The sequence below is a fragment of the Rhinatrema bivittatum genome, chromosome 5, assembly GCF_901001135.1.
Source record: "Rhinatrema bivittatum chromosome 5, aRhiBiv1.1, whole genome shotgun sequence".
NCBI lineage: Eukaryota > Metazoa > Chordata > Amphibia > Gymnophiona > Rhinatrematidae > Rhinatrema > Rhinatrema bivittatum.
The window spans coordinates 227443861-227463292 of NC_042619.1; the positions used below are offsets into that span (position 1 = coordinate 227443861).

The 19432-nt window shown below is 43.5% G+C and overlaps 1 protein-coding gene across 2 annotated transcripts in view; it reads left to right on the plus strand.

Annotated features, from left to right (window-relative positions):
- PHEX (phosphate regulating endopeptidase homolog X-linked) overlaps nucleotides 1-19432 on the plus strand; it is a 275511-nt gene that overhangs the window by 32126 nt on the left and 223953 nt on the right. For both annotated transcript variants that reach the window (XM_029603400.1, XM_029603401.1), the window contains exon 3: nucleotides 5996-6157. In XM_029603400.1, coding sequence (XP_029459260.1) covers nucleotides 5996-6157 — 162 coding nt within the window. The remainder of the gene's footprint in view (nucleotides 1-5995; nucleotides 6158-19432) is intronic.

Sequence of the window (19432 nt, forward strand, 5' to 3'; positions counted from 1 at the left end):
TTAATATCTAATTATTCCTTAGGTTGGCCCATAATTGGATTTATTTGACTGGCTCCAAGAACAATATTATGTTGTGATGTATTTGCAAATGTTTGCACTAACCCTTTTGAAGGTCAATCTGTAATATGGACTTGTGGTAGCACGATTCCCAGAGCTGATTCTTTTCAAAGTTCCCCAGGGGTTTTAACAGGTCTGCTGAGAGGTAAAGGAGCCGCTGGTGAGGTACCCCTGGGGCATGGCAATAGTCAGGGGTCCAGAGAGCCCATGGAAATTAAAATAAAATTAATTACGGGGCTGAAAACAAGTCTTGGTAGCCCTGAACCCTAGTGTGATGATATCTTTGTGTGTTTCTTTTGTTTCATTTTGCTAGTTTATGTGGGTGAATTTTTTATGCATGTAGAATTGTACTTAACATGCATAAAATGTTGCTCGCCCCGTCTGTGCTCGGCCCGCACATGGGCCTGCTCACCTCTCCAACTCCTCTGCAGGTCCCGGGTCGGCCTCTCCAGCAGCAGCCGCAAACTCCTCCAGGCCTCGGCGTCCCACGGCAGCGGTCACCAAGCCTTCCTCAGCGCACCAGGCCTCACGACGAGGCTCGGCGCCCTCCGTGGCGTCAGCCCCGCCCCTAGGCGCACGCTCGCGGACCGCCCGGCCCCTTAAAGGGCCAGGGGCAGGTCTAAGCTCCCCGGTGCACCTTGATTGAACGCAGTAGAAAAGGAAGTGCCTGCCTGCACTTCCTTGCCTAGGCAATCGGGTCGACACCATGTGTGTACTAGTTTCTAGTGTCTCATCGCCTGTTCCAGTCTTGTTCCAATCCTGTACCAGCATCCTTCTGTTCCAGCGTCCTTCTGTTCCAGCGTCCGTCTATTCCTACGTTCCCTCAGGTAGTACCTCTTGGATTGACTCTCTGGTACTTACCTCTGCTGTTTGTGACTATGCTGACCGCTGCCTGGATACTGACCTCTGCCTGTCTACTCTACCTCGTCTGACCTCTGGAACCTGACCTCTGCTTTGGCTGACTACTCTTGGACTGACCTTTGGAACTTGACCTCTGCTTTGGCTGACTACTCTCGGACTGACCTTTGGAACTTGACCTCTGCTATTACTGACCGTGCCTCCTATATTCTGACCTTGCTCCTAGCCTTGTCATCTCAGACACGGTACTGGCCTTCCTTGTTTCCTCAGGCCTCCAGTCCAGACATCGACTGCGCACCCTTGATCCTGGTGGGCACACCATTGAACTTCCTTTCTGGGAGACCCTGCGAGGCTCACCTAAGTCCAAGCGGCCCGGGTCCCCAAGGGCTCCACATGGGGGGACCACGGGCTTCCAGTGGTGAAGCTCCAGCTAGCCTCTGTCTCCTCCTGTGCTCCGCCTCCTGGTGGCAGATACTTCCTGGGTCCGACCAGGGAGCTGCCCTACACTGCTCCAGGACAAGGGTCCACCTCCAGGTGCAACATAAAATTGATTTTATGTGCATTTTACATGTATAACTATTACTATTTGTTAATTTATATACAAGATTTATGGCCCGCTCATATCCAAATTGAAGGCAGGGTACATGATAGAAAAAACATGCATGATATCAAATTACATCGACTAATATAAAACAACCAAAAAAACCCCAGCCTGTCAAGATTAGCAAAAATATATCAAAATGAAACACAAAAATGTGACACCCCCCCCCAAAAAAAGCATGAAACAAAAGGATCCAAATAAAATATTTCCCGTGCATATCACTATTTGTATTTACACAAAAGCTGACCATTGTAGTTTTGTAGTTAAGTAAAACAGTGCAGCGGGAACAGCAGCAGCATTGGTTTTCTACTCCCCAGGCAATGCTGGCAATGCTGCGGAGGTGATGTTCACAGCATTGCCTGGGGAGTAGAAAACCAATGCCTGGTTTGGTGGCAGGGAGGGGCAGGGCAAGCCTAGTTATTGCGCAACAGCAACACCTACTGGCCGGATTAAGGTTTCATGATTGCAGGATTCCGAGAGAAGCACTGGTGCATGGCTGCCCCCCCTCCCCCCCCAAGCCAAAGACAGTCTCTGCAATGGCTGGGAGGGAATATACAACAGGAGGAGTAGTCCCTGGTACGTACAAATGAAGGCACATGGCTTGGTAGCCCAACAGGGGCCAGTTCTGACTGAGCTGATACCCCAAAAGAGCAGGAAGAAGCTGCCAAGCTAAAATCAACCCCCTAAATGAGCAAACATCCGTGCGTTAGGATATCACGAGACAATGTAACTTAGGAAGCAATTTTCAAAGATCCACATGTAGTTGCAAAGCCTGCTGGCACTTTTCAAAGGAAAAAATTGCAAGGGCACTTTCTCATTAAGAACTACCTAAGGAAATAGTTCTCTGCCGATACTTGCACCTGCTTTTTTCTGTGGGTGCCTTTTCGCCTTCAAAACAACACATGTGGTTTTGAAAATGCAAAAACTACGTGCATTTTTGCATTTCCTACCCTTACGCCTGTACCTGGAAATGTCTCCATTCAATCAACGCATGCACTTTTACTCACTGGGAGGGGTGGGCAAATAACTATTTGCCTGTGTGAATGGATTTTTGAACATTGCCCTCTTAAAGGATCATTTTCAAAGCGATTTATGTGAATGAAGAAGTGCTTTACCCATAGAAATATCCCTGTAGAATATTGCATGATTGAAACATGTATAAAATTATCTGAATACACATTATGCATGTGTACTTTTACATGCATTGGTGAGAGACGTTCTGGGGCTGGGATTAAAGTGCATGCTTCTTGATTTTATAAAAGTTTGTGCATAAATTCTCTCCTCAAAACTATGTATACTAAATAGCACATGTAAATGTGCATGCATAGATTTCCAAGGATTATTTTCAGTGCAGACCTATGTGTGTAAATCCACCGTGAAAATTGGTATAATTTATGTGCAATGTTGTAAAATTGCTGGCATAGATGAGCTACTTTAATGTGGCCACCTACATGTTATACGGAGTGGAAGAGTAGCCTAATGGTTAGAGCAGCAAGCTATGAGTCAGCAAAGGCAGCGTTCAAATCCTGCTTCTTGTGACCTTGGGCAAGTCTTTTCAGTCTCTATTGCCTAAGATGCAAACTTAGGGCCCTGTCTCCCATATACTGAGTAGTAAATGGGACCCTTGGATTGTAAGCCCTCCCTTCTGTACATGAATGTAATTTGCCTTAAGTTACCAGTGAAATGGCATGAGCCACGTATAAGAAAATAAATCTGAAAAGGCTCTAAATCAGGGGTCGGGAACCCATGGCTCGCGAGCCAGATATGGCTCTTTTGAGGGCTGCATCTGGCTCGCAGACAAGTGTCGCCACACTTTCCCGCTGACCCAGCTGCTCCCCGGTCCTCCTCCGCCCGGGCTTAAAATGCTGTCAGCCCGGGCAGAACGCTGCAGGACAGCTGGAGTCAGCGGCACCGGCGTGCTCTCTTCTTCCCGCCCCCCCCCCCCCCCCGCGGCCCGGAAGAGGAAGTGAAGAGTATCGGGTGCGTGCGCGGCAAGAAGAGGCCACGCTAGTGCGCTCGGCATCGGCCCGAAGAAAAGAAGACTGCAGCGCGGCTCGGAGGAAAATCTTCAACCGCGGCCGATGGGACTCCGCCTCCGCGAGGGCTGAAAATGAAGAGGTTAGCGTTGGGAGGAGGCTGCTGCCGCCGCGAGTTCCCGGGGTGGGGGAGAGAGAGAGAGTGAATGAGCGAGCAAGCTGTGTTTGCTCGCTCATTCACTCTCTCTCTCTCCCCCACCCCCACCCCGGGAACTCGCGGCGGCAGCAGCCTCCTCCCAACGCTAACCTCTTCATTTTCAGCCCTCGCGGAGGCGGAGTCCTATCGGCCGCGGTTGAAGATTTTCCTCCGAGCCGTGCTGCAGTCTTCTTTTCTTCGGGCCGATGCCGAGCGCACTAGCGTGGCCTCTTCTTGCCGCGCACGCACCCGATACTCTTCACTTCCTCTTCCGGGCCGCGGGGGGGGGGGGGGCTGTGTGTGTGTGTGTGTGTGAGATGCATGTATGTGAATGATTGAGAGCCTGTACATGTGAAAGAGAGTATGTCTGTGATTGAGAGCCTGCCTGTGAGAGAGAGAGCATGAATGTAAGTTTACCATTGGGAACCTGTATGTGTAAGTTTGTGATTGAAAACCTGTTTGTGTGAAAGAGTATGTGTGTATGATTGAGATCCTTTGTGTGTGAGAGAAATAATGTGTATGTATGATTAAGAGCCTGTGTGTATAAGTAAGAGAGAGATCATGTGTGTCTGTGTGTGACTGAGAGCTGGTTTAGGTGATGGAGCATGTGAGTATGTGATTGAGAGCCTGTGTTTAAATGAGAGAGAGAGACCATGTGTGTCTGTGTGTGATTGAGAGCTGATTTAGGTGAGGGAGCATTGAGTATGTGATTGAGAGCCTTTGTTTAAATGAGAGAGAGAGATCATGTGTGTCTGTGTGTGATTGAGAGCTGGTTTAGGTGATGGAGCATGTGAGTATGTGATTGAGAGCCTGTGTTTAAATGAGAGAGAGAGACCATGTGTGTCTGTGTGTGATTGAGAGCTGATTTAGGTGAGGGAGCATGTGAGTATGTGAGTGAGAGCCTTTGTTTAAATGAGAGAGAGAGATCATGTGTGTCTGTGTGTGATTGAGAGCTGGTTTAGGTGATGGAGCATGTGAGTATGTGATTGAGAGCCTGTGTTTAAATGAGAGAGAGAGACCATGTGTGTCTGTGTGTGATTGAGAGCTGATTTAGGTGAGGGAGCATGTGAGTATGTGATTGAGAGCCTTTGTTTAAATGAGAGAGAGAGATCATGTGTGTCTGTGTGTGATTGAGAGCTGATTTAGGTGAGGGAGCATGTGAGTATGTGATTGAGAGTCTGTGTGTAAATGAGAGAAAGAGAGGACATGTTTGTAAGCATGTAAATGAGAGTCTGTGTGTGAGAGAAAAAGACAGCATGTATTTATGTGATTGAAAGCCTGTGTGTCTGTGTGTAAGCGTGAAAAGATAGACAGCATGTGTGTAAATGCATAATTAAGAGCCTATATAAGTGAGAGAGACAAAACATGTGTATATGTGAGTACTGAGAGCATGTGTGTATAGGTGTGTCATTGAGAGCCAGTGTGAGAGCGCTGGTATGTGACTGAGAGAGGAGAAAGTTCCAAGCAAACCACCCCGCCTCCTGCTAATTCAGAACAATCTCAGGACACCTGGATATCAAACGTTCCCAGGTATGCAGAGCAAAAAAATTTTTGTATCCTTATTATTTTTCATTACTGGGTCTTTGTGTCTGCTATTTTGAAATATTTTGTTGGTATCTGGAAATGTTTTATATGAGTTTTTAATTGTTGGATATTCCACCCATCAGCTGTTTCGAAATATGTTCTTTTTGTTAGTACAGTTTTACTGCTGATGATTTTATATTTCTTGATTTGTTTTATAAGGATGGATGATGTTTCTTTTTTCCTTTGTTACACTGCATACAGAGACTCTGGCTTGTTGCAGTTTCCAATTCAGTTTTTTCTGCATGCTTCTTGTTCTGCGTTTTGGTCTCTTTATTCTATGTTAGGTGAGGGACAGCACGTGATTCAGGTGAGGTTTTCTGCTGGCGTGTAGTTTCTGTGTAGGACTCTATAGCAGCCTGACTTGGTCCGTTTTCCTAATAGGAGATGTATTGGTGTCTTAAGGCCTGGTGTAATATTTTCAGAGACTTATGGTACTTTAAAAGTGTGATCTTACATAAAATGCACACATTTACTTGTATTTAGTTTTAAACATATTGTATGGCTCTCACGGAATTACATTTTAAAATATTTGGCGTTTATGGCTCTCTCAGCCAAAAAGGTTCCTGACCCCTGCTCTAAATTAAGGCCAGTGATTTGACACTTATGCTGAAGTCAGCAAATGTAACTATGTTCAAATCAACCAGCATTTCAAGAATGGATACTTCGTTTAGCATGTTATCCTGCCAGAAGAAGTCTTACATGGTGTCATTTGATTCTTTGCAGCTGCTTCCATCCTAAGCAAAATGAACCAGTCTGCTGATCCCTGTGACAATTTCTTCCAGTTTGCCTGCGGTGGCTGGTTACGTGATAATCCCATTCCTGAGGATCTGTCAAACTATGGAATTTATCCTTGGCTGCGGCACACCGTTGACCTTAAGCTAAAAGGTAGGTCTAGGCTGAAGAAAGCAACCTAAGAGCTACCTAACACAATGTGGTCTGCTTTAATGAAGTTTTATATGGATGCCAAAGTATGAGAATTCAGCATTTACACTAATACGTCACATACACCAAAGGGATTAAACCGATGCTATAACAATTATGTGCTGACATTTTCTTTGTGTTTTCTATTAATTGCATGACTTTGTAATGTTTTATGGTGCTATTAATGGGGCATTGTGAAGTACATACTGGCACACAGTATATTAATGCTATCCCAGCTCCTGCGCCGAGAACCAAATCCCCCCCCCCCCCCCACACATTTTCATTTATTACAAATTTATTAGTCACCTAATACAGTAAAAGCCTAAGTGACATACAAAAAACATTCATAAAATTCAAATAAAATAAAACAAACTTAAACAATAACATAAATAAAGGTAGCTTATTTGAACAATCCTGTAATAGTCAGGAAACTAAACCTGACCTCATTCAGTAATAAGCTTTTTTTAAACAGGAAAGTTTTTAACAAACTTCTGAATGTTTTTAAGCAAATGCAGTCTTAGTTCCATGGGAAAAGAATTCCATAGAAGAATGCAGATTCCCTTGTAAGACATAGGTAAACATGTTTTAAAGTTGGAACGCACAAAACCACACACAATTGTAACACTGGTAATTGATTCATATAAATCAATATTGCCAAATATATGTAGGCCCCTCACTCTAAGGGTCTGTCACCATCATACAGACTCCTAATTAGGTATAGGGCCACCTTGCTTTAATTATAACGTTTTTAACTTTTTTGTAATTTTTTCTTTTTTTAAAATGTCAAGCAAAATGATCGATGATGGGCATTAAATCACCGCTGTACATAGCACAAAGGTGTCAAACGATACGAGAGGAATCGCAATACTCATCTGTTGTTGCCAAATTTTGGCTGGTGTCCCTCTCCCCGACACGCGCGTGTTTCGAACCCAAAGTTCTGCCTCAGGGGGATATCCTTCTGTATCTGAAACTTCACGAATTACCCAGCTTCAAACCGCGATTTGCCTCCTTCATTCTCTCAATTTTTTGGCTTTTTTTAGAGCTGTCTTCATTTTTCGGCGGCCGAGTCTCGCCGCCCTTGTATTTTAAATGGCGTCCCATTGAAGTGAAACTTATATATCCTGGACCGGAACTGACGTCATCATACACAGTTTTCCTTCACGTCGGAAGTCCCTTGGGCGTCCGTATCGTCTCCAAACAGTGTTATCGTTTAAAACCACGATTTCACAGTGCTCAGAAGAGCATCTATTTGTATATCCAAATGAGCATTTTAAGGCTTCACCGTCTGCGTCTAACATAACTTGAGATACAGGGCTGCCCAAAAAGAAGGAGTCCTCTATCACGTCCGTTTATGACGTACCGGGTAGAAGAGTCCAAGGGAATCAATATCAATCAAATAATCAGAGATTCCTGAAAACTATTGAATTTTAAATTGTAGCGTACTGTTATAAATAGTGATCCCACATTCAGAAGCTTGAAAACAGACTCTCTTCATGCAATATTCTTAAAGAAGAGCGCAAGCATAGAGTTCAATGTATTCCATAAGACACACGGTCCAGGATATATAAGTTTCACTTCAATGGGACGCCATTTAAAATACAAGGGCGGCGAGACTCGGCCGCCGAAAAATGAAGACAGCTCTAAAAAAAGCCAAAAAATTGAGAGAATGAAGGAGGCAAATCGCGGTTTGAAGCTGGGTAATTCGTGAAGTTTCAGATACAGAAGGATATCCCCCTGAGGCAGAACTTTGGGTTCGAAACACGCGCGTGTCGGGGAGAGGGACACCAGCCAAAATTTGGCAACAACAGATGAGTATTGCGATTCCTCTCGTATCGTTTGACACCTTTGTGCTATGTACAGCGGTGATTTAATGCCCATCATCGATCATTTTGCTTGACATTTTAAAAAAAGAAAAAATTACAAAAAAGTTAAAAACGTTATAATTAAAGCAAGGTGGCCCTATACCTAATTAGGAGTCTGTATGATGGTGACAGACCCTTAGAGTGAGGGGCCTACATATATTTGGCAATATTGATTTATATGAATCAATTACCAGTGTTACAATTGTGTGTGGTTTTGTGGGTTCACGAATAAGGTACGCTGGAATACAGTGTGTGAAAGGGTAGAGGTTTGTGATTGATATCGTAATTGTACCCTATGGCTACCTCTGAAAGTGATTGGAAAGACACCTTGAGTTTCTCCGATACACAGATTGCCGCGATAGTACAACAGATATCACTGTTTGACAGTGATGACCCAAATGAGAATAAAAAATCCTGGGCGGATTTAACGTTAGCGTCTAAAACATTAATTCGGTCTGAGTTACATCAGGCAACAATTGTCGAATATATCAAACAACACCTGATTCCTAGGGGCCTGAGGGTCCAAAAAGGTCCTTTGATGTTCCAGGATGATGAAGAGTTCGTCACTCGATGGATAGCAATTTTAAACAAATGCTCGCTTGACCTGATGGTCTTGATAGTTGAACGCTTAACCATTTCAGTGAATGAAAATAAGAAAGAAGTTGATGAGATACGTACACAGTTATCTGCTACGGTAGATTTGGAAACAGTAGAAGCATCTACAGCCAAATTAGAACAAGACATAGCACAATTCAAGACTCAGCTTAAGCAGTTTAAAATACAAAAACTCCGTAGAGACGAAACAGATTATAAAACTGATAACATTTATTTTTGGAAAAATAGAAAAGCCACTAGAAGGCGCCCTCACGTTACGTTCCAAGACTCATCGGATGATTCCAGTCATAGTGGAGGAGAAGATGAAAGGAAAAAGTCAACTACAACACAATCAGCTCCTTTTTTAGGTACAAACAAGGAGTCCAATTTTTCAAGACCGTACAGAGGTCGCAGGGGGACAAGAACGTCCAACTGGCAAGGTCCAACGACACGGTCGCAGTACCGCAACCAACAGAATTTTTAAGGATGAGAGTACGACCAATAGATACGGGAGTTATAAACATCTCAAAAATGGAGTTATCTGAGACGATGCGAGAGGCGTTGGATAAAGGTTTATCTTATATTCCCTTTTGCAAATACAATTCTTTTAAAACTAGGATTGATTTACACCGTTTCTTTAGACGATTGCAACTGCAATTGTTCTTTAAAGATCAGGTGTCTTGGGACCACTCGATTATAACTCCCCGATCCACATGGATACCGCCGGGCCCTATGGATCCTGCAATTGCAACTTTCATGCAGTTAGTGTTAAGAGATGTGGGCCAGTTAGAAGAGCAAGGCCGAATGGTGGGTTACTCCAGAGCGTCAGATTGGTCATACAATCAATATTATGCTATTAAACAACTCGCAGCTAACCCACATATTATAGTGAAACCGGCGGATAAGGGTGGGGCCACTGTGATTCAGAATACAGTAGATTATGTATTGGAAATTCATCGGCAATTAGATCAAAGGGAGTATTATCAAATCTTAACAAGTGATCCTACAGACGAGATACGAGAGATCATTGATGAATTGGTAGAAAAAGGTTTGCAAGAAGGATATGTTACTTCTAGAGAAGCCCGGGCACTGAGGGTCCAACAACCGGTGATGCCGGTACTATATACCCTCCCAAAAATCCATAAGGACGTTAGATCTCCGCCCGGACGCCCTATAGTCTCCAGTAAAGGTTCTATATTAGAACCTTTATCGATGTATCTTGATTTCTTTTTGAAGCCTCATGTGCAAGAGGCCCGTTCATTCCTGCAAGATACATCCCATATGCTCCGAATATTGGAAGAAGTCTCAGATTTACCGGAAGAATTTTGGTTGGTTACCCTTGACGTGACCGCTTTATATACTAACATCCCACAACGGGAAGCATTTGAACTGTTGGAAAAAATTTTTCATTCTCGCCCCCGCCCTCACTCGGTCCCGACGGGCTTCCTGCTGAGACTTTTGGAGTTAGTAGTATTCAAAAATTTCTTTAAATTTGATGATACCATGTACCTTCAAATAAAAGGGGTGGCGATGGGGGCTACGGTTGCCCCTGATATTGCCAATCTATACATGGTGGGTTTTGAGGTCGAGAAATTGTATACATCACATTGGTTTGCAGATATTGTAATTTACAAAAGATACATAGATGACATATTTTTTATCTGGGGTGCATCTGAAGCGAAATTGCAATTGTTCCTCTCATGGATTAATACAATTGACAATAATTTACAATTTACTGCACATATAGACCGACAATCCATTTCATTTTTGGATATTTTGATCCAACGTGATAAGGACAGGATAAAAACCACCCTCTATAGGAAGACAATAGATCGTAACAACTATCTTAGATACTCGAGTGACCACCCCTTGGGCCTGAAGAATGGACTCCCTATTTCGCAATTTTTACGTCTAAGACGCATTTGTTCTACAGTAGCTGAATTCAAGGCACAAGCTCCAGATTTAATGGCGAGATTTGCTCAGCGTGGATACCCGAATACAATTGTGAAGAAAGCCTACAAGAGGGCGCTATATGCAAATAGACCCCTATTGTTACAATACCAACAGCGTCCTTTCTCACAGAAGACCACATGCACTCTACAATATTGCAAACAAGCCAGTATAGTGATGAGCATTATTAAGTCACATTGGAACATTTTGTCTTTACATTCCATCTTCCATGAGGGACCAAGATTCGCATTTTTCAGGGGTCAGAATATTAGAGACATGGTGGTAAAATCCACCTTTACATCTACTAATATACCCCTGCCAACCGGTGGTCACCGAGAGTGTGGCCACTGTGATATGTGCAGTCTGGCTTGGAAAGGCAATCAGTGGAAAGTACCAAATTCAGACAGGGTCCTGAAATTGAACACACTCACAGATTGCGATTCTGAGAAAGTCATATACGCGATACAGTGTCCATGTAATTTGTTATACATTGGCCGTACAAAACGGAAGATCCGAACTAGGCTCATTGAGCATAGAAGTTGTATCAAGACGGGAAAAATTACGGCACCATTGGTACAACACTGCATCAATGCCCAACATAAGTTTGTTGATTTGAAGTGGCTAGTTGTGGAACAGGTGTATTGTGGCCCACGTGGTGGTGACATTCAAGCCCGTTTAAACATGCGGGAACAGTTCTGGATCTACTGGCTCAATACAATAGACCCAGTGGGTTTGAATGAAAAGATAAATTGGTATTCTTTGATCTAGATCCTGCTGTTTCTCCCACACTGGTATGCTTGTGTCTTATGGAATACATTGAACTCTATGCTTGCGCTCTTCTTTAAGAATATTGCATGAAGAGAGTCTGTTTTCAAGCTTCTGAATGTGGGATCACTATTTATAACAGTACGCTACAATTTAAAATTCAATAGTTTTCAGGAATCTCTGATTATTTGATTGATATTGATTCCCTTGGACTCTTCTACCCGGTACGTCATAAACGGACGTGATAGAGGACTCCTTCTTTTTGGGCAGCCCTGTATCTCAAGTTATGTTAGACGCAGACGGTGAAGCCTTAAAATGCTCATTTGGATATACAAATAGATGCTCTTCTGAGCACTGTGAAATCGTGGTTTTAAACGATAACACTGTTTGGAGACGATACGGACGCCCAAGGGACTTCCGACGTGAAGGAAAACTGTGTATGATGACGTCAGTTCCGGTCCAGGATATATAAGTTTCACTTCAATGGGACGCCATTTAAAATACAAGGGCGGCGAGACTCGGCCGCCGAAAAATGAAGACAGCTCTAAAAAAAGCCAAAAAATTGAGAGAATGAAGGAGGCAAATCGCGGTTTGAAGCTGGGTAATTCGTGAAGTTTCAGATACAGAAGGATATCCCCCTGAGGCAGAACTTTGGGTTCGAAACACGCGCGTGTCGGGGAGAGGGACACCAGCCAAAATTTGGCAACAACAGATGAGTATTGCGATTCCTCTCGTATCGTTTGACACCTTTGTGCTATGTACAGCGGTGATTTAATGCCCATCATCGATCATTTTGCTTGACATTTTAAAAAAAGAAAAAATTACAAAAAGTTAAAAACGTTATAATTAAAGCAAGGTGGCCCTATACCTAATTAGGAGTCTGTATGATGGTGACAGACCCTTAGAGTGAGGGGCCTACATATATTTGGCAATATTGATTTATATGAATCAATTACCAGTGTTACAATTGTGTGTGGTTTTGTGGGTTCACGAATAAGGTACGCTGGAATACAGTGTGTGAAAGGGTAGAGGTTTGTGATTGATATCATTAAAGTTGGAACGTCCAGAAAGCTTTGTTGTGAAGATCTTAACTGACGTGAAGGCTGATACAATTTCAATAGGGCATTAAGCCATGGACAGGATCCCAAATTAAGGAGTTTGAACACTTAGTCCAATTTTGTATTCAATATGTTGTCGCAGAGGTAGCCAGTGTAATTGTACAAGGGTCAGTGTAACATGTTCAAAGTGATTGTGACCAGAAATTAGACACGCAACTGCATTCAAAAGCAATTGAAGTGGCTGAATTGTGGAATCAGGGAGGCCCAAAGAGAGCCCATTACAATAGCCAACGAAAGGAAAAATAGAAGCCTGCACAACAGTGCGAAACTCAGAAACACAGAGCGGTTGTTTTAAACCAGAAAGGACTCTGGTAGGGTCATTCATCAAAATGTGTTATGGCTTTAATGCACCAGATAATCGTGTTACTGCATGGTGTGAATGCAAATTGTTTGAAGGACTGGGATTGGGGAGGGGTTTGGGTGGGATTAATATTGTACCGTGAGATAGCATAAAGCATGCTACCGCACATTTTTAATGCCACAAATAACTACACCTTTTTTCCTGGCATTAAACTGTGCGATATGCCCAAACAGTGTAATGCAATTTGCGTTAAAGATTGCAAATTGCATTTCTGGGCTTGGGAGTGGAGTGAGTGAGTGACAGAAAGAGACAGAGAGGCCAGTTTTACTTGCAGAGTGAGACATAGGAACAGCACAATACACCTTGGTGAAGATTTGACGTCATTTGGCGTGAGGAAATTGTCACAAAGTTGAGGTTTCTACTATGTTCTCTCACCTTAGCTTGATAGTACCCTGTTATAGAGTCCATCAAGCTAGGTTGAGAGAACATTGTAGAAATCTCATCTTTGTGTGACTTTTCTCACTCCAAATGATGTCAAATCTTCACTGAGGTGTACTGTGCTGTTTATACATCTCACTCTGCTTGTAAAACTGGCCCCTAAACCTTCCTCGCGCTATTAGTGTTGCATCGGAGGTGGACCCTTGGATCGAGGTGGGGTTGACGCAACCCGTAGGTGAGAACCTATGGGTCCCCAGTATTGGCAGGTGGAGTGGGCTGAAGGTAGAGGCCGCCCGGAGCTTCACCTATACCAGCCCTCTTTCCCTGCAGGTTGAGCCTGTGGGTGCCGGGGCCAGCAGGACTTAGGTGGGCCTTGAGGTTGGTTTGCGAGAGAAGATGGTTCAGCCCAGAGACAGCAGTCGATAGATGGCATAGTCCTACCCTGGACTGGGTACGGTGCTGGAACTTGGGCGCCAATGGAACGGAGAATAGCTGGAGGCGCTCGAGCAAAGATAGGCCGAAGCCTGATAATTCCACTTCCAAGGAATAGGCTAGGAGAGGCGTCAATGACAGGCTTGGATCAAGGCCGGCGGCAAGAGGAGATCGTGGCAAGCAATGTAGAATTCTGAACACGGAAAAATCTATAGCGTAGTCAATCAAGGCAATGGTCTGATCACGGAGAAGTCTGGCGTAGTCAGGTGTAGCAGAGGTCCGGGTCTGGAGATAGGCTGTAACGTAGTCAGGCGTAGCAGAGGTCCGGGTCTGGAGATAGGCTGTAGCATAGTCAAACAAAGCAAAGTCGATATCCGTAGAGTTAGTCAAAAACATAGATGGCAGGAACAATGAAAACAGGAACCGGGAACAATGAAGGTTGGGAACAAGGAATAGAGAGGATTCTCTGTCAGCAACGAGTACAAGGAGTACGAGGAGACCTGTTGCAAAGGCAACGCTATGGAGCAAGGCTTGAGCTTAAATACACTGGAGAGTCTGATGTCATCATCCGGGGCCGCGGCCAGGTTCCCGCTGTGGGCCCTTCAAAAGGATTAGCGATGCGCGCGCTCATGCCTAGGGAGGGGTGAGGCGCCGGTGGCGGCGTCTCTCTGAGGACCACGCGGAAAGGCCTGACAAGCAATGGCATCTTGACTGGCAACACTGGGGACCATGGCAGAGCCGGAGGCACCGGAGACGGCCAGAGGTCGAAACCGGCGGCCCACCGCCGCTAGCGAGATGGAACTAGGAGCTGGAGCCCATGTAAGAGGGGGCCACGCCACAGGTCTGCTGTGGACGGCATGCGAAAATTAGCTGGCTCTCCTATAGAGATATAAATAGTTGACTACAGTGAAGACCTTATAATGAGTCTCTTTCTCTCTCTCATAGCACTTTGATGAATCTAGAGGCAAAGCCAACCCTAACTTCTGACCTGGGGGCTGATGCAATTAAGACATGCTGAACATTCAGCGCCCGCTTTCCTAGCTGTCTGATGGTTTAGAAAATGGATGCCGAATTTCTTGGCATCCATTTTCCTAAACTGCACACAGCTAAGGGTTCGGGGAAATGGACGCTTGTTAACTGAGCGTCCGTTTCCAGAACCTGACCGCCAGCCCATTTTAAAAAACATTTTTCAAAATTTTTGTTCCTCATACTTAATATTGCACAAATAATAAGTAGGAGGATGTACAGAAAAACAGTATTTTCTCCTTTTCTGTACAACTTTTGGGAGTGCTCAGCAATTAACACCTGCTCTAGGCAAGCATTAATTTTTGAGCGTCAAATGTGCGTTTTAGATGCACTTTTTATTAAAGCATTGCGGGTGATTCCCTAATAGCCTCATTTGCATATGATGAGCACCTTTATTTTCACCGTGCGTTTTGGAAGTGCTAATCCCCTTAGTGCCTGCACAACCCACGTCCAACTGCGGGTTAAACAGTGCGTACTGTACTGCATCGGCCCGTAATGTGTGTTCGAAATGTCAAATGCAGATCAAGCAAAACATCAGAGATGCCTCTTCCTTACTTGGCGTTTACCTTACAGATTGTGGCTTTATTAGAGGACTTAAGCCCTCCATTCACTTGCTATGAAAAATAAAATCCTTTCGGCGATGGGTCAAAAGAAATTTCCATAAATAAGTACACGGGCCATCAACCTCTGTTTATTCTTAAACTTGTGTCAGGTGCTGTCTCCAGGAAGACAGAAGACAAGGTTGATCATGAGAAAAGATCTGTATGGGAGGACAGATGGCATGAATTAGAAACCTATCCGATGAGTAATAACTTTAAATTTGAGAGTAGGAAGATTTGGTGTTGCACCTTCTACCAAATCCATTCCTGTAAAAAGTTGTACGCAGCAGCCTAGAAAAATGATGCTGATTATTATAGCACACAATCCATGTAATACCCCCCCAAAAAATCCACTGTCTGCAATTGTTATAATATCATCGTCGTGTTCTTTGAAACCTTTTATTAAGTTCTATGCCCATGCTCAAATCCTAACAGAAATGACAATGTAGTATCATTGCCATGTTAGTATTATTTTAGGACAATGAACAGTTATCACCTTATATTCTTATTATTTTTTTGTTACCCTTTTATTTCTGAAACAAAATGATATATATAAATTTAGTAGTTTCCTGCTTAGTTTAATAATCCATTTTTCTTGTTCTAATCAGCCGGGATAAAGACTATTTATTAATTGTGTTTGTCTGAGCAGTGAATGAAAATTAATTGTAGATAATATGAAATCTTGTCCAGCAGCTCTGCAGCGTCCTTTATTTATTCTGTTTGTTTAAAGCCAAGGTCCAAAATTAAAGGCCAGAGATAAGGACTTGTAGGATTTTTCAGGGTCATTATTGTTTTTTAAATGATAACCCCTGTACCTCAGTGGCAGTGATGCATGCTGGCCTACGGAGGACCTTGGTTCAGCTCTCGGACCAGTACATTTTGCTCTCTGGGATGGCCAGGGTTGGGGGTGCTGCAGGAACAGCATTCACAGTCTTGGAGGAAGAGGCGGGTGGCAGAGTCAAAGCCGTTGCTCAATGGTGACATCTGGTGGCCAGATTTAAGGTCTGCGTTACTGCATTCTGGAGGGTGCTGTGGTCCTGTGGCCCATGTCTGAGGACCATTGTTGCAATGGCTGGGCCAAGTGAGTTGAGAGGGTATATAAAATGGGGAGGGGGTAGTTGTGAATGTAGGCTCATGGTGCTATATTTCATCAGGAAGAAACCGCTGGGCCAAAATAAAATCTAACAAAATCACGCACTTGTCACACTAACAATACTTTGTTTTGATTGTGGAGCTCTTAAATTGTATCATTTCAAAAAAATCTGAACCAAAAGGGTAGAAAATCAAGTGGCCGAGCTGTGTGCGCCTTGGTGATTTCTCTCATGTGATGTTTTCCCATGTGGAGTAACTTTTCTCTTTCTCCGCTGGCCCTCTTTGCAGATCACAAAGAGAGTCCATGTTAGGAAAACAGTGACCGTATTGCCATTTTGCGTGAGTTTATTCGTTAGAGAATACATTTAGAAGAATCATTTTGTCATTGATATTAAAAACAAAAAAAAAACCAACTGGGTAGTACTTAAAACAAAAATTACATTATCAGATGCAAACAAGAAACACATCTTAGATGCTTTTGTCTGTATTGGGTTCTGGCATGTTCACAATTTCGGGAGGCTGGACGGAATGATTTAAAACAGAGACTTCCTTAGAGTGTGATTTACTCAGCTTTTTCTCATGTTCTGCATCTCTGGGAATAAAACGTAGTAAAGCAGACCCTTAGAGAAGCATAATGCCAACATTTAACGTTTTTTTTTCTTTAAACTTGCAGATATTTGATTAATTTCACAGGACAGAGAAGTCCTTCCAATTCTTAATACAAAAAAATTTTTAAAGCGGTACTGCCCCTCCTATTCGTGTTGAAATGTAAGTTTCCCGTGAGTAGGAGGATGGGGCAGGGAAGGAGGATGAGAAGTGAAGGGGTTTTCCCTCAGGTGAAGCACTAAAGCAGTGGCCCTCAATCCAGTCCTTGGGGATCCCTGATCGGTCTGATTCTCAGGAGACCCATCAAGAATATGCATTGCATGTACTGCCCATTCTGTATGCTGATCTATCTTATGCATCTTCCTCGTGGATATCCGGAAAGGCAGACTGACCAGACCGACTTCAGAAACAGTATTCTGTGGCTGGTGAGAGCCAGAACCACAGAGAGACCACCTGGCTCCAATGTTCTTCAGGACAGGACCTGATCCAGTCCCTATCTTGCCTCTCAGCGTGCATGGACTTGTATTACTGAAATTTTTTTTTGGTTTTTGCTAGGGAACATCAGAACTGAAAGTGCATGCATGCAATGGGCTAAAACTAGAACTGGCTCAATTTGTCCTGAAAATATAGAACCAGTGGTTAACCCTGCTTCAGAAGCACTCCTCTCACAGCCTGGCCCCTGACCAGCCAATAAGAACTGAGAAGGATGGGGAGGCATCATAGCCAGCCCCAGGCATTTTCTCAGTTCATTAGTTAAACTGGAGCTCTGCATTTTATTGCTCTAGTGGCTCATTAAAGACACTCAGAATTCACATTTCCATCTTCCCTCTTTTTCAGGCCAATACAGAATGGTGCGCTCGGCTGAGCGCACCTTTTAACACGCAATTGGCTGTGTATTTCCCACCGACGTCTATTATCCCTTATACTGTAAGGGATAATAGCGTGTCGAAAATGCGCAGCCAATCCCCCCCGAAACTAATAGTGCTCATCACATGCAAGCCGCACATTTTACTTTCAGAAATTAACGCCTGCCAAGGACAGGCGTTAAATTCAAAGCAACCCTGAAAAGTGTACAGAAAAGCAGAAAATTCTGCTTTTCTGTACACCCTCCGACTTAATATCCCAGCGATATTAAGTTGGAGGAATCAAAAATAATAAGTAAATAAATAAATAAAATAAAATTGAAAATGGATGCTTAATTTTGCCGGCATCCGTTTTCCAAACCCGTGGCTGTCAGCGGGTTAAAAAACTGATGCTGGTAAAACTGAGCGTCGGTTGTCGGACCCGCTGACAGCCATCCCTAACACTAATAAATAGGCGTTAGGGACTCGCTATTGTCCCTAGTACCTTCTTATTAGCGCCTGGCCTCATCTAAATACAGAATCGAGTGCCCAGGAGAGGTGCCTGGGCACGCGTTGGGAGAGCGGGTGCTCAACGTGGAGCGCCGGCTCTCCCGCACCTTTAATTGAATCGGCCTGTTTGTGAGTAGGAGACAATGCAGCTGTAAAGCTATGGATTGTGATATATATATTTTTTCGATATGTTCACGTTTTTGTAAAATATTTATAAATCACCTACAGATGGGAGCAACGATTTTCAGATTTGCTGCTGATAGAAAATTATACAAAGTTGTTAATCACAAGATGATTGTGAGAAATTGCAAGAGGACCTTGGAGACTGGGCATCCAAATGGCCGATGACATTTAATGTGGATAACTGCAAAGTCATGCACTTAACAAAAGAGTAACCCAAATTATATCTAAACAAGGCAAGGTTCCACATTGGGAGTCACTAGGGATGTGAATCGTTTTTCAACGATTAAAATTATCGTCCGATAATGTTTATATCGTCTTAAATCGTTATAGAACACGATACAATAGAAATTCTAACGATTTATCGTTAAAAATCGTTAAATCGTGTTAGTGCGCACTAACTCGATTTAGTGCGCACTAACTGAAAATGATACAAATAAACACTTTCCAGGTCACTGAAGGTCAGTTAGGAATGAATATGTGTTCCTATTGGCTGGCTGCCCTCTTATCTATTGATGTTACCAAGGTTACCACTGAGGTGATGGTTGGGGGGGATGGGAAATGGAACTGGAAACTAACGAACACCAACAGAAAATGAAACAAAGTGTTCACACTTCCCAGGTCAGTAAAGGTCACTTAGGAATGAATATGTATGTATGTATTCCTATTGGCTGGCTGTGCTCTTATCTATTGATGTTACCAATATGGTTGGGGGGATGTGAAATGGAAACAGTTGGAAGCTTGACAAAAAAAGTAATGTAATGATCAGCACTCACGTGACTAGAACTTGTTTGTTTATTATTTTTGTTAGCAGGCACCTGAAATGCTAGTGCATGTTGAATTTGCCAATCACTGTGCATTTTAGAAAGGTGGTCCTGGCTGGAACTGTACACAGTTCAAATATATGTAATTGATTGTTGGTAA